At 21.5% G+C, this 15639-nt stretch overlaps 1 protein-coding gene across 1 annotated transcript; it reads left to right on the top strand.

The window, feature by feature from the left end:
• The first annotated feature begins 46 nt into the window (after window positions 1-46).
• On the top strand, window positions 47-10609 carry LOC123265212 (protein dimmed-like). The gene is made up of 5 exons (XM_044728870.1): window positions 47-193; window positions 3927-4136; window positions 7205-7399; window positions 9364-9500; window positions 10408-10609. Exons 2-5 carry the CDS (start codon window positions 4008-4010, stop codon window positions 10562-10564), a joined length of 618 nt encoding a protein of 205 aa, XP_044584805.1. The 5' UTR covers window positions 47-193; window positions 3927-4007; the 3' UTR covers window positions 10565-10609.
• The last annotated feature ends 5030 nt before the right edge of the window (window positions 10610-15639 follow it).

Raw genomic sequence — 15639 nt, forward strand, 5'->3', positions numbered from 1 at the left:
TATATTTTTTAATAATTAATTATTTATTGATATTATTTAAATTTAAATTACCAAAGACACAAATAAAAAAATAAATTGTTGTGTTAAGTGTTATTTTTGCTAATAAATTTCATTTATAAACGTAAAGATAATTATTGATACTTGGAATTTTATTAAACAGAAATACCTGCTATTAAGAGTTATTATTAAACAGGTAATTTTTTTTTTTAATAATTAATTATCATTAGTTAGCTGGAATTTTAATATTTATTATGTTTGTTTAGTATTAATACAATCAATTTATTATTAATTAACTCATTTTTTTAATAATAATAATAATAAATACGTAAAAAAATTTAATTTAATATTATAACTTTCAATTTTTGATTTTGAATGATAATAAAAATAATAATAATAAAAATAATAATAATAATAATAATAATAATAATAATAATAATAAAAGCGTTAAAAAATTTTTAATTATTATTATAATAGTTAATTCTTCATTTTGAATGATAATTATAGTAATAATAATGATAACAACAACAATAATAATAATAACAATTAATACGTAAAAAAAAATTTTAATTATTATTATAGTTTTCAATTTTTGATTTTGAATGATAATAATAATAATTACAATAATAATAACAACAACAACAATAATAATAATAACAATAATAATGAATACGTAAAAAAAATTTTAATAATTATTATAGTTTTCAATTTTTGATTTTGAATGATAATAATAATAATAATAATAATAATAATAATAATAATAATAATAATTACAATAATAATGATAACTAATAATAATAATGATAATAATAATAATAAATACGTAAAAAAATTTAATTTAATATTATAACTTTCAAATTTCGATTTTGAATGATAATAAAAATAATAATAATAATAATAATAATAAATGCGTTAAAAAAATTTTAATTATTATTATAATTGTTAATTTTTTATTTTGAATGATAATTATAGTAATAATAATAACAACAACAACAACAACAACAACAATAATAATAATAATAATAATAATAATAATAATAATGAATACGTAAAAAAAAATTTAATTATTATTATAGTTTTCAATTTATGGTTTTGAATGATAATAATAATTACAATAATAATGATAACAACAATAATAATTATAACAACTAATAATAATAATAATAATAAATACGTAAAAAAATTTAATTTAATATTATAACTTTCAACTTTAGATTTTGAATGATAATAAAAATAATAATAATAATAATAATAATAATAAATGCGTTAAAAAAAATTTAATTATTATTATAGTTTTCAATTTATGGTTTTGAATGATAATAATAATCACAATAATAATGATAACAACAATAATAATTATAACAACTAATAATAATAATAATAATAAATACGTAAAAAAATTTAATTTAATATTATAACTTTCAATTTTTGACTTTGAATGATAATAAAAATAATAATAATAATAATAATAATAATAACAATAATAATAATAATAATAAATGCGTTCAAAACTTTTAATTATTATTATAATTGTCAATTTTTTATTTTGAATGATAATAATAGTAATAATAATAACAACAACAACAACAATAATAATAATAATAATTTTTCAAAAAAAATTATTTATCAAATTAATATTATTATTATTTAAATAAATAATAATATTTACTAACAATAAAATAGTCGTGTGTTGGTCATATTACCGATAATAACAATAATAATAAAACGTTAGATTCTTCATATATTTGTATAACGTTGCACGTCATGAATAGATATCTACACAAGTATTGTCGATAAATAAACTGTATATATTGTAAGGAAGGTTATCACTCATACATAAATTTATTTCCATAAAATAAGATATTTTTTTTTTCAAAGCTATTAACTTTAAAAGCGACATTAATTGATTAGCCAGATCTTGATTTATTATTTCTTTTTTCTTTTTATTATCATTATTATTCTTATATTTTTTAATTCTTTTCTGGGACTTTAAACCTAAAAATCGTTCAACTATTAAAAAAAAAGTAATAAAGCCGTAGTCGAATGTAAAAATAATGTCTTATCGCTTGCTCGACGACTGTAGATATCAAGTTTAAACTTTTAAAGTTGTTTTTTAAAATTGTATTCTTAATACATCATCAATACAATAATGAAAAATAATATTTTGCTCATACTTATTATTATTATTATTATTACTGAATAAATATTTGTCACTATCAAAGCCTCCGATCGGATCAATTGATACGTACTAGTTATTTTAATTTAAAGGGTAGTGTGATTGAAAGTACCGATTTAGATAAATATCGCCGCCGGCAATAATATATCTAGCAAGCCACGAGCAGAAATTGTAGCAATATTCTCTTTAGTCTCAGCTCCCACGCATTTTAAAAATAAAAAGAAGAAATAAGAGTAATACAAGAAAAGAATAACAATTCAATTCAATTTAATAAAAAATTTTAGACACGGTAAAATAATTGTTATCAAATATAGATTGACGTCTGTTTGATAATTATCACTACATACTTAAGATAAAAAAAAAAATATCGTAAAATAGTCACACGTGATACTTGTGCTTGTTTCAAGTACTTGTACCGGGATTAAAAACTTAAAAATTAAATCCTAGTTTATTTCTTACGTCACGTCCTGCTGGTTAATTAATATTACAATTAAAATTAATCTAGGCGAGGAAGAAATAGTATAAAAAAAGATAATATTAAAGTTAGCCGACGTTTTTAATTTTTTGATTTTTTTTAAATAATTAAATTAGAAAAAAATATTTTTTAAAAATTGCACTGACAGTTTTTGAAGTTTTTTACAAATTAAAATTTTTTTTTTAGTCATTTTTTTAATAAAAAAAAATTGTAAATGTCGGCTAGCTTCAATTTTATGAAAATTAAGTTAGCCGACATCTAAAAATTTTTAGAATTTTTTTTATATTAAAAAAATTATTATAAAAAAATAAAAAACAAAAAGTTTCATTTTTAAAAAACTTGAAAAACTGAAAGTGCAATTTTTTAAAAATATTTTTTTGTTATAATTTAATTATTGAAAAAAAAATTAAAAAATTAAAAACGTCGGCTAACTTTATTATTATTAAATTTTATGAGAAAGTGATATTAAAGTTAGCCGACGTTTTTAATTTTTTGATTTTTTTTAAATAATTAAATTAGAAAAAAATATTTTTTAAAAATTGCACTAACAGTTTTTAATGTTTTAAAATTTTTTTTTGTAATTTTTTCAATAAAAAAAATTTTTTAATTTTTAAATCTCGGCTAACTTAATTTTTAATAATAATAAAGTTAGCCGGCATTTTTTATTTATTTATTTTGCTTAATTTATTAAATTGTAACTAAAAAATATTTTTTAAAAATTGCACTCATAGTTTTTGAAGTTTTTAAATTAATTTGTAATAATTCTTCAATAAAAAAATTATAAAAATTTTTAAATGTCGGCTAACTTTATTTTCATTAATTTTTAAATTAAGCCGACATTTTTGATTTATTTTAAATCAATTAAATTAGAACTTAAAAAAATTTTTTAAAAATTACACTTGCAATTTTTAAAGTTTTTTAGAAATGCAATTTTTTATTTTTATTTTTTTGTAATTATTTTTCAAAAGAAAAAAATTCTAAAAATTTTTAAATGTCAGCCAACTTTATTTTTATTAAAAGAAGAAATAAAAAATGATTATTGATATTTTTAAATATTCAAACTAGATAAATATTTAAATAGTATTTCTTTGAAAGGTTTACTAAATTTTACGTGACGCAACTCGTAACAGCTGACGTTAAAAAATTTGTAATTACTGCATGCCAATGTCTTAATACTGCGGTCGCGATTTAATAAAAAATTAAATAATAAATAAGTTGCGAAATAAATAAATAAATAAATAAGTATTTATATTGTTTTTTTTTTTTTTCACTTTGTAGAAAATATATTTGTTATATAAATATATATTATATATATTTATAAAGAAGTGATAAAAAAGGCGGCTTAGTAGCGGCAAGATAATGAGGAGTCTGGAGAGATTATCCGGTAGCGATCAGGATTGTATCGATCAGGAAATGTATATCGACTTGGACGACGTGTCTGTGGACTCAATTACGGGTAAAAGAGGACGTCACCATGTCAGTGGCGAAGTGAGTGTCCATTTATTTTTTTTATTAAGTATTAGCGATGAAAATTGGAAATTAATAGCCTGGTTTTTGGAATTAAGAAAATTTTTAAAATTTATTCATTTTATTTCTGTGAAAAATTATTTTACTGGTTTTTGGAATTAAGAAAATTTTTAAGATTTATTCATTTTATTTCTGTGAAAAATTATTTTACTGGTTTTTGGAATTAAGAAAATTTTTAAGATTTATTCATTTTATTTATGTGAAAAATTATTTTACTGGTTTTTGGAATTAAGAAAATTTTTAAGATTTATTCATTTTATTTCTGTGAAAAATTATTTTACTGGTTTTTGGAATTAAGAAAATTTTTAAGATTTATTCATTTTATTTCTGTGAAAAATTATTTTACTCTAAATAATATGTTATTCGTATTTTTATTTATATTCTTGGTATTTTTTAAATTTTATTTTTAATAATACTAATTGTGAAGCTCAATTTTTGATTAAAATATAAATTTAAAAATAAAATTCAATTTTAATATTTTTCTCTTAATAAAAAATTTAAAGAGTTTCTTGATCTTTAAATTGATCTATTGTACTTGAAATTTAGTAAAAAATTTAACAATGTAAAGAAAAAAGACGAAAAAAAAATATTAAAAAAATTTTATCTGAAAAATATTATTTTAAGATATATAAATATATTATCATGATTCAAATTGTATGTTTTTCTTCACTTATCTTAATTTGTTTAACAACAAAAATTTTTTTCTTTTTTATTTATTAAACATTTTTTTAATTTTAATTGACATAAAGTTTCTAATAAAACTTATTTAATTGTCATAAAAATATAATGCTATAATTAAATTGATGTACTCTTTATAACAATTAAAAAATATTTTTAATCGTCCTTCAATTAATCAAGTTCATGATCATTAAATTTAAAAAGATCTTTAAAATTTCGAGATAAAACAAATTTTTTACTAAAAATTCACTCTTAGATATTTTTTTTTTATAAAAAATAAAAAAAATTTTTGCAAAAATTTTCCTTATAATTTATTTTTCCTTATTTTGCAATAAGACTCTTCAGTTACCGATAAAATAATTTTTCCTCTGTAAACTGAACAAAAATTAACTTGAATTAAATAAAATTTATTTGAAGCAAGAAATTGATTAAGGTAAATTTTTTTTTCTGTTTACAATTCAATGTGACTTCTTAAATATTAAAAAAAAAACAAATCTAATTTAAATAATTCCAAAAGGCAGAATTCTGATGAAAATTAAATTAGCCGACATCTTAAAATTTTTATAATTGATTTTATTAAAAAATAATTTTTAAAAAATTAAAAAAAGAAATTTTACGCGTGGAATTTTTTAAAAATATTTTTTTAGCTCTACTTTGACTAATAAAAAAAATTCAAAAATTTGTCGGCTAACTTTAGCATAATAAATAAATAAAAATTAAATTAGCCATTTTAAAATTTCTCTAATTGATTTTATTAAAAAATAACTTTTAAAAAATTAAAAGAAGAAATTTCTCACGTAAAAAATTTTAAAAATTACACGTGCAATTTTTTAAAAATATTATTTTAATTCTAATTTAATTAATAAAAAAAAATAAATTTGTCGGCTAACTTTAGTATCATAAATAAATAAAAATTAAATTAGCCATTTTAAAATTTCTCTAATTGATTTTATTAAAAAATAACTTTTAAAAAATTAAAAGAAGAAATTTCTCACGTAAAAAATTTTAAAAATTACACGTGCAATTTTTTAAAAATATTTATTTAATTCTGATTTAATTAATAAAAAAAAATAAAAAATTTGTCGGCTAACTTTAGTATCATAAATAAATGAATGGTACTAAAGTTAGCCGACGTTTTTGACTATTTAATTTTTTTTTAATTTATTAAATTAGAACTAAAAAATATTTATAAAAAATTACACTCATAGTTTTTCAAATTTTTTAAAAATGAAAATTTTTTTTTTATTACTTTGTAATAATTTTTTCAATGAAAAAAAAATTATAAAAATTTTAAATGTCGGCTAACTTAATTTTTATAATAAATGAAAATTAAATAAGCCATCTTAAAATTTCTATTATTGATTTTATTAAAAAATAATTTTTAAAAAATTAAAAGGAGAAATTTCTCATGTAGAAAATTTTAAAAATTATACGTGCAATTTTTTAAAAATATTTATTTAATTCTAATTTAATTAATAAAAAAAAATCAAAAATTTGCCGAATAACTTTAGTATCATAAATAAATAAAAATTAAATTAGCTATTTTTTAATTTCTATAATTGATTTTATTAAAAAATAATTTTTAAAAAATTAAAAGAAGAAATTTCACTTATAGAAAATTAAAAAATTTACACGTACAATTTTTTAAAAATATTTTTTAAATTCTAATTTAATTAATAAAAAAAATCAAGATTTAGTATCATAAATAAATGAAAATTAAACCAGCCATCTTCAAATTTCTAAAATTGATTTTATTAAAAAATAATTTTTAAAAAATTAAAAGAAGAAATTTGCCTTATAGAAAATTTAAAAAATTAGACGTGCAATTTTTTAAAAATATTATTTTAATTCTAATTTAATTAATAAAAAAAATTAAAATTTAGTATCATAAATTATGATACTAAAGTTAGCCGACGTTTTTAATTTTTTAATTTTTTTTTAAATAATTAAATTAGAAGAAAAAAATATTTTTAAAAAACTGCACTAACAGTTTTTTACAAATGAAAATTTTTTTTCTTTTTTTTGTAGTCATTTTTTCAATAAAAAAAAATATTTTTAATTTTTAAATGTCGGCTAACTTAATTTTTATTTACAAATTAATGAAAATTAAATGAGCCATCTTAAAATTTCTAAAATTGATTTTAATAAAAAATAATTTTTAAAAAGTTAAAAGAAAAAATTACACAAGTAGACAATTTAAAAAATTATACGTGCAATTTTTTAAAAATAATTTTTGGATTATAATTTAATTAATAAAAAAAATCAAAAGTTATTAAACCTCGGCTAACTATAGTATCATAAATAATGCCTCAGTTTCTCCAATAAAACTGATATTATGAAACATTAATTAGATGGGGGAGGAGAGCGACAGCAGCGGGAGTGAACGTAGTCCGAAGCAAGCTAAAAGGCGAAATCGCGGTAGCAGCGGTCCGCCAACAACGAGAAGACGAAAAAGTGGTATTTCCGCAAGAGAGAGAAACCTCAGACGATTGGAGAGCAACGAGAGGGAGCGAATGAGGATGCATTCGCTGAACGATGCCTTTGAGGTATTAATCAACGTCCTTGAACAACGTCATACACACATACATACATACTGACAATTATTCTTGCTCATCCTTACCTCTGATTCCTCTCATTCTTTATATTATATTCACAGCACACAGTACATTCTACACTTACACTTACATCAACCTCTACCTTAGCTTATAACTTATAAGTTAGTACAATAAAAGAGCTTAACACACAACACAGCTAAGCTTACATTATATTAGTGATGGGAATTCCGTGATGGCGATGACCGCGGGCGAACGCAGCGAGAGGTGAAGGAGGAGTGGCTCGACACACCTGACATCGCCCGTTTACCTGCCACCATCATTATATACCTTTATATACAAACTCTCATAGTAATTACTCCTTGGGTTAACGGGCTAACTTGTTGTATTTATATTTATATATAAATATTGTAAATATATAAATATCCTATCCCAGTATCCTACGATACTTTACTAACCAACATTTAAGATCATCCTAGTGACCGATCACGCCTCAGGTCATTTACATCAACATATTAAATATATACTAACGATTACGTAGTTTGAACTTATCTTAACTTGACGTTTATCTCTTTACGGAATTCCCTACTTATGTATGTACACTTACACTTATACACTGAAAAAAAAAAAATAATTAAGATTTTTTTTTTAATAAATAAATAGAATTTTACTTCATTGAATGATGAATTTTGTTAAATGGCACTGTACTTTGTTAACTAGTGACATTTTTAAAGATATAAGCTCATCCCGATGTTACACTCATCAAGAGCTTTCATTTGAGTACCCACATACATTTTTGATATATTTTTCATATATAAATATATATGATATATATAAATATATAAAATATATGAAAAATTGATGTGAGTACTCAAATGAAAGCTCTCGATGAGTGTAATGTCGGAGTGAGCTTATATCTTTAAAAATGTCAATAATTCACAAGATTTTTGTTAAATTGCACTGTACTTTCTTAAATACTGAGATTTTTGAAGATATAAGCTCACCCCGATGTTACACTTATCAACAGCTTTTATTTGAGTACCCACATACATTTTTGATATATTTTTCATAGATAAATATATATGATATATATAAATATATAAAATATATGAAAAATTGATGTGAGTACTCAAATGAAAGCTCTCGATGAGTGTAATGTCAGAGTGAGCTTATATCTTTAAAAATGTCAATAATTCACAAGATATTTGTTAAATTGCACTGTACTTTCTTAAATACTGAGATTTTTGAAGATATAAGCTCACCCCGATGTTACACTTATCAAGAGCTTTTATTTGAGTACCCACATGCATTTTTGATATATTTTTCATATGTACATATACATAATATATATAAATATAAATATATGAAAAATTTATATATTCATATAAATATATGAAAAATTGATGTGGGTACTCAAATGAAAGGTCTTGATGAGTGTAACATCAGGATGAGCTTATATCTTTAGAAATGTCAGTAGTTCACAAGATACAAGGTCACTTTTCATTTTCTTAATAAGATATTTGTTAAATTGCACTGTACTTTCTTAAATATTGACATTTTTAAAGGCATAAGCTCATTACGATATTACACTCATCAAGAGCTTTCATTTGAATACCCACATGCATTTTAATATATTTTTCATATATTCATAAATTCATATATATATATAAATATATCAAATATATGAAAAGTTGATGTGGGTACTCAAATGAAAGGTCTTGATGAGCGTAACATCGGAATGAGCTTATATCTTTAAAAATGTTAACAGTTCTCAAGATACAAAGTCATTTCTCAATTATGTATCTTGAGATAAAGCATTTTTCATAAAAACCCATTTTATTATATAAATACACTGGCTACAAAATTTTGCTTATTCTCTTAATAATATAGATTAGTTAAGTTATTTATATTAATTATTATTAAATATTAAGTTATTAATTAGTGGATCATATTTGCAGCAATTGAGAGAAGTAATACCTCACGTTAAAATGGAGAGAAAACTAAGCAAAATAGAAACACTTACGCTCGCTAAAAATTATATAATGGCATTGACTAATGTCATATGTGAAATGCGAGGAGAAGAGCAACCTTACACGTAAGTTATTTCGATAAATACACTTTTTATTTAATCATTCTGATTATTTAATTGTACGATGTCACTTTTTTCGCGTTGTCGCTTAATGTCTAGCTTTGAGTGTACATTTTTATTTTATCGTACTAGGAAACAATTATACCAAACATTTTCATTTTTAAATAATTTATTTCTTAAAAAAAATTTTTTTTAGTATTTTAATTAAATAATTAATCTTTAAACAACGAAATAATTATTTTTAATACAAATATAAATTTTTTTTCATTAAAATAAATTATTTTTAGCTTCCAAGAATTTTTTTTTTGATTAAATAATTTGATTTTAGTGATTGAAGATAATGATAACAATCATTTTATACCTAAAAAATAATTGATTGTAAAAATATCTTGATTAAAAATTATTTCTTCTAAAAAAAACTAATTTTTTTCTGTCAATAAATTTTTTCCTGGTATTTAAATACAATAATTAATTTATTAAATAAAGTAACAGATAAAAATAATTTAGATAATAATGCCAAATTTTATCGTCATGTTTCGGAGAATAATTTTTTTTTTGCAACGATATGATAAGAAAAAATATAAAATTATTTATAGTGATTAAATAACTTTTGAGTATTAATTAAAGTTTATAATTCAATGAAGTGAACGATTATAAAAACGTCGGTAGGCCCCGAAACTTTTAAAATGGGTAATAAATTTTTATATCAATTTACCGAGCAATAACATACCGATAGACGATTATGAAAACAAGTAGCCGCGAAATAATCTTGGATTACGATAGAGCGTACTTGAGAGAGAAATTAATATAAGTTAGTTATTAAAAGTCTTGAGGAAATAAAGTGATACTTGAGTTTATAGCGTGTTAAAAAAAGTTTAAGCTTGTTTTAATGAAATTTTTTTTTTTTAATCAGATTTGTCGACGGTGAATGTGGATCAAGCAGCGGTGACAGTACCGGACAACTTGAGCTTAGTGGCGGAGAACAGCCAGAGGAAGCATCGCCGGCTTCTATTCATGAAGCTAATAATAATAGTCTTCTGCATGAAGATCTCGAGCGCAGGATACCTTAGTTATAATCAAAAGATATATAATGAAATAACTAATAATTAAAAAGATAAAAAAGAAGATTATACTGAGAGAAAAAATTTATTTTATTAAAAAATTAGCAACATAATGAGAAACTAGTAACCTTGTAGTCACTATGTGACTTGTGAATTATAAAAAATTAAAATTTTTCTCTAGTAAATAACGATTTTGGTTAAATTGCACTGTATTTTCTTAAATATTGACATTTTTGAAGATATAAGCTCATCCCAACTTTACACTCATCGAGACCTTTCATCTGAGTACCCACATCAATTTTTCATATATTTTTCATATATACATATATGTGATATTTATATAAATATATGAAAAATTGATGTGGGTACTCAAATGAAAGGTCTTGATGAGTATAACATTGGAATGAGCTTATATCTTTAAAAATGTCAATAGTGAAACACGATAATTGTTTAATTGATCTGTACCTTCTTAACTATTGACGTTTTTAAAAATATAAGCTCATCCTGATGTTACACTCGTCAAGAGCTTTCATTTGAGTACTCACATGCATTTTTGATATATTTTTCATATATACATGTATATAATATATATAAATATATAAAATATATGAAAAATTGATGTGGGTACTCAAATGAAAGGTCTTAATGAGTGTAACTTCGGGGTGAGCTTGTATCTTTAAAAATGTCAACATTCCACAGAATACAAGGTTAATTCTTAATTATTGATATTTTTAAAGATGCAAGCTCATCCTGATGTTACACTTATCAAGAGCTTTCATTTGAGTACCCACATGCATTTTTGATATATTTTTCATATATTCATATGTATATAAATATATAAAATATATGAAAAATTGATGTAGGTATTCAAATGAAAGGTCTCGGTGAGGGTAATGTCGGAATGAGCTTGTATCTTTAAAAATGTCAATATTTCACAAAATACAAGGTCGTTTCTTAATTACTAACATTTTTAATGATATAAGCTTATCACAATGTTACACTCATTAAAAGCTTTCATTTGAGTACCCACATCAATTTTTCATATATTTATATATATTATATATATGTATATATGAAAAATATATCAAAAATGCATATGGGTACTCAAGTGAAAGGTCTCGATGAGTGTAGTGTCAGGATGAGCTTATATCTTTAAAAAGGTTAATATTTCACACAATACAAGGTCATTTCTTAAATATTGACCTTTTTAAAGATATAAGTTCATCCCGATGTTACACTTATCAAGAGCTTTTATTTGAGTACCCACATGCATTTTGATATATTTTTCATATATTCATATATATAAATATACAAAATATATGAAAAATTAATGTGGGTACTCAAATCAAAGGTCTCGATGAGTGTTTCATCGGAATGAGCTTATATCTTTAAAAATATCAATAGTTCACAAGCTACAAGGTCATTTCTTAATTATGTACCTAGAGATAGAATATTTTCAAATGCAGCTTAAATACTTATCATAATAAATTTTTTTAAAAATAAATTTATTCTCTCAGTGTGTCTCTTTAAGATAAATACGAAAAGGGAGAGAGAATGCGAGAGACCAACTTCGGTATATAAACTGCCGAATAATTGCGATCGATTTTTTAATTATTCAAAGTACCAGATTAGAGTCAACAGCCAAATTAAATCTATATAAATATATATACATAATATATAATATATTTATCTATTGATAGAGTGAGATATGAATTAAAAATTAATAAAATAACGAGAAAGACAAGCCAAGAGAAGGATGATAATAATAATAATAATTACTAATATATTTTTCACGCCATTTTTTATTGAGGCAAATTTATACATCGAGGACACACGACGCAATTAAACCAACGCTACCGTTTCTGTTTTTAATGATCCCGATGTCGTGAGAGAGTGATAAAGACTCAAGATCGATTCATTTTTTAAATATAATTTCTTCCTTTTTTTTAAAAAAAAAAAAATTTTTTCCATAAAAGCCATTTATTGATAATTAATACCTTTAATATTAACAGAGGGTCTAGAAACGAGTAGTTGCATCGGGTTCGGCCTCAAACGCGATACTGTGATAGAATAAATATATTTTTCGTTAATTTCCGTCGCTGACTCATAGTCCCTTGAATCTCGTCCTTAAATAAGTTCAGCTGGAATTTTAGCGAATTAAATTTTTTTTTTAAATAAAAAGAGTATATATGCATACATATATACATAAATACATAAATAAATATATAATAAAAAAAAAAATGTAATTGGTGTGCCTTGTGTGTGATCCTCTGTAAGACTTAATATATTAATACAGAGAAATATATAATGTTAAATTATATATACGTATTAAAAAAAATTTTTTTAAGAATTCGTTCTTATTTTTTTGGCTTAGCGGCAATACTCACAATCGATCGGTTATTGTCAATAAATATTAAATAAAAAAAATATTTTTTTTTTTTAATTCTCAATACGGAACTCGACTATGCGACGCATTGAGATAAAAAATATAGTAATTACTCGATTTTTTTTTTTAATATTAAAATAAAATAATATATATATATATATATATATATATATATATATATATATATATATATATATATATATATATATAAAGATATATATATATAGATATATATTATAATACATTATTATAATTAATTTATTAAAAAACTTAAAATAATAATAATAAAATGAACATTCCAGAGGAATGAGGCTTGAGCCGATACTTATTTTCTTGCAAGGTTCACCGATGGTTGTGATTATATAGTTAGAATTGCTAATACTTTCTCTTTCGTTGGTTACATAATTAAAAACTTTACGAGAGAAATTTAACATATATAAGGGTGAGCTCTGAAGAATATTTAAGCCATTTTTAATTAATTATAACTTTTTAAGTAATTATTAAGAAGAAATAAATAAATAAAATAAACACAATGTTAATTACCGTCCTTATATATTTGTTTTAAATAACAATGCCCTAAAAATTCAGCAATTTATTTTATTGTGACATTTGTGTGCTTAAATCATCCCCACATAAAAAAAAAACAAGATGACACTGGATACCATCCCAGATTATACTAAGTATTATCTTGGATTATACTGAGTATAATCTTGGATTATACTCCGCATAATCTTGGATTATACTCAGTATAATCTTGGATTATACTCAGTGATATCTCCACCATTTTTTTCTAGCGCCTGCGCACTTAGAATTGTTATATAAGATAGTTAAATATTGTTTTAAATACTATCTAAAATTTTTTTTCACCACAGATATCACTGAGTATAATCTGGGATGATATCCAGTGTCATCTTTTTCTTTTTGTGAATATTCATTGAGAAATATGTTTATATATTTGTTCTATATATATTGACTGTGAGTCAAGAGTCGCGCTGAGAATTTAAAAATTAAGCGTAATTTAAAAATGATTTATATGTAGAAAGATTAATTATTGATATATGTGTATGTATATTTTGATGAGTTTTATTAATCGTCAATTATGAACAGATATTAATTAGTTTATGACAATTTATAAGTGACCATATTGTAACAATTGAACCAATTTTTATTCTACGTTTTTGATTCTTATAAAAATTGTTATTAGTTTATTTTTTTTTTTTTAAGGAATTATTTAATTTAAAATTTTGTTAAATGTATATCATATATACTTGAAAATATTGAATAGATTTTAATGTATATTTATACACAAAACTGCTGGAAAGATAAATATATATCTTTATGTGTGCAAATAAATTTTAAATAATTGTATATATTTTTTGAATTTAAGATATATAATATATATTATTGAATATATGTTTAAAAACTGTTTTATTATTTTCCTTGTCTTGTTGTAGATAATTATTTAGTTATTAATTTAAAGAAACGCATGCTAATATATACATATATAGAATATAATGTATATAATATATATAAATAAATATATATAACATATAAATATATGATAAATTGATGTGGGTACTCAAATGAAAAGTCTTGATGGGCGTAACATCAGGATGAGCTTATATCTTAAAAAATGTCAATAATTAAGAAATGACGTTATATTTTGTCCACTGATGATATTTTTAACGATATAAGCTCATCCTGGAGTTAATCTTATCGAGACCTTTCATTTGAATACCTACAAGAATTTTTTCATATATTTTATATATATAAGATATTTCTCATATTTGTGAAGTATATAAAATATATAAAAAAATTCGTGTGGGTATTCAAATGAAAGGTTTCGATGAGCGTAACATCAGGATGAGCTTATATCGTTAAAAATATCATCGGTAGACAAAATACAACGTCATTTCTTAATTATTGACATTTTTCAAGATATTAAGCACATATTTTTAAGTGCAAATTTTTTTAAGTATTTTTTTTTCACATTTGACTTGTAATAAATTAAAAAAAATAAAATTTCAGATGTCAGCTGACATTCGTATCATAATCGCCTAAATTTCTATTTAAAAAATGAAAATTTAGTTAGCTGACATCTAAAAATTTTTAGAATTCTTTTTTAGTGAAAAGATTATTGCAAAAAAATCAAAAAAAAAATTTCATTTGTAAAAAAACTTGAAAAACTGGAGTGAAATTTTTAAAAATTGTTTTTTCCTATAATTTTTATAATTAAAAAAAAATCAAAAAATTAACTAACTTCAGTAATGAAAATGAAGTTAGCCAAAATTTCAAAATTTTTAGAAATTTTTTATTTAAAAAATTTCACATGTAAAAAACTTGAAAAACTATAAGTGCAATTTAAGGAAGTCCTTTCGCTCCAGTTGAGTCACAACAACTGTAGTAGTCAATATTCGATAAATTAAAATAAAAAAGCCATAAAAATTCCTAAAATTAAAAAATAAATAGTATATGGTTATATATATGGTTATATATAATTATATATGGAACTATATAAACTTGCTTGGTTGTATATTGCTTCATATATAGTCATATATAATTATATATAATCTTATATACAATTCCATATATAGTCATGTATGATTATATATAACTATGTATAATTATATATGGTACTATATATAATCTTGCTTGGCTGTATATTGCTCCATATATAGTCATATATAATTATATATAA

Source organism: Cotesia glomerata, linkage group LG5, assembly GCF_020080835.1.
Source record: "Cotesia glomerata isolate CgM1 linkage group LG5, MPM_Cglom_v2.3, whole genome shotgun sequence".
In the NCBI taxonomy this organism is placed as follows: domain Eukaryota; kingdom Metazoa; phylum Arthropoda; class Insecta; order Hymenoptera; family Braconidae; genus Cotesia; species Cotesia glomerata.

Coding starts and splice junctions, on each gene's coding strand:
- LOC123265212 (XM_044728870.1), top strand. CDS start 4,008: ATGAGGAGTCTGGAGAGATTATCCGGTAGCGATCAGGATTGTATCGAT. Junction 4,137..7,204: donor GTCACCATGTCAGTGGCGAA/GTGAGTGTCCAT, acceptor AACATTAATTAG/ATGGGGGAGGAGAGCGACAG. Junction 7,400..9,363: donor CGCTGAACGATGCCTTTGAG/GTATTAATCAAC, acceptor TCATATTTGCAG/CAATTGAGAGAAGTAATACC.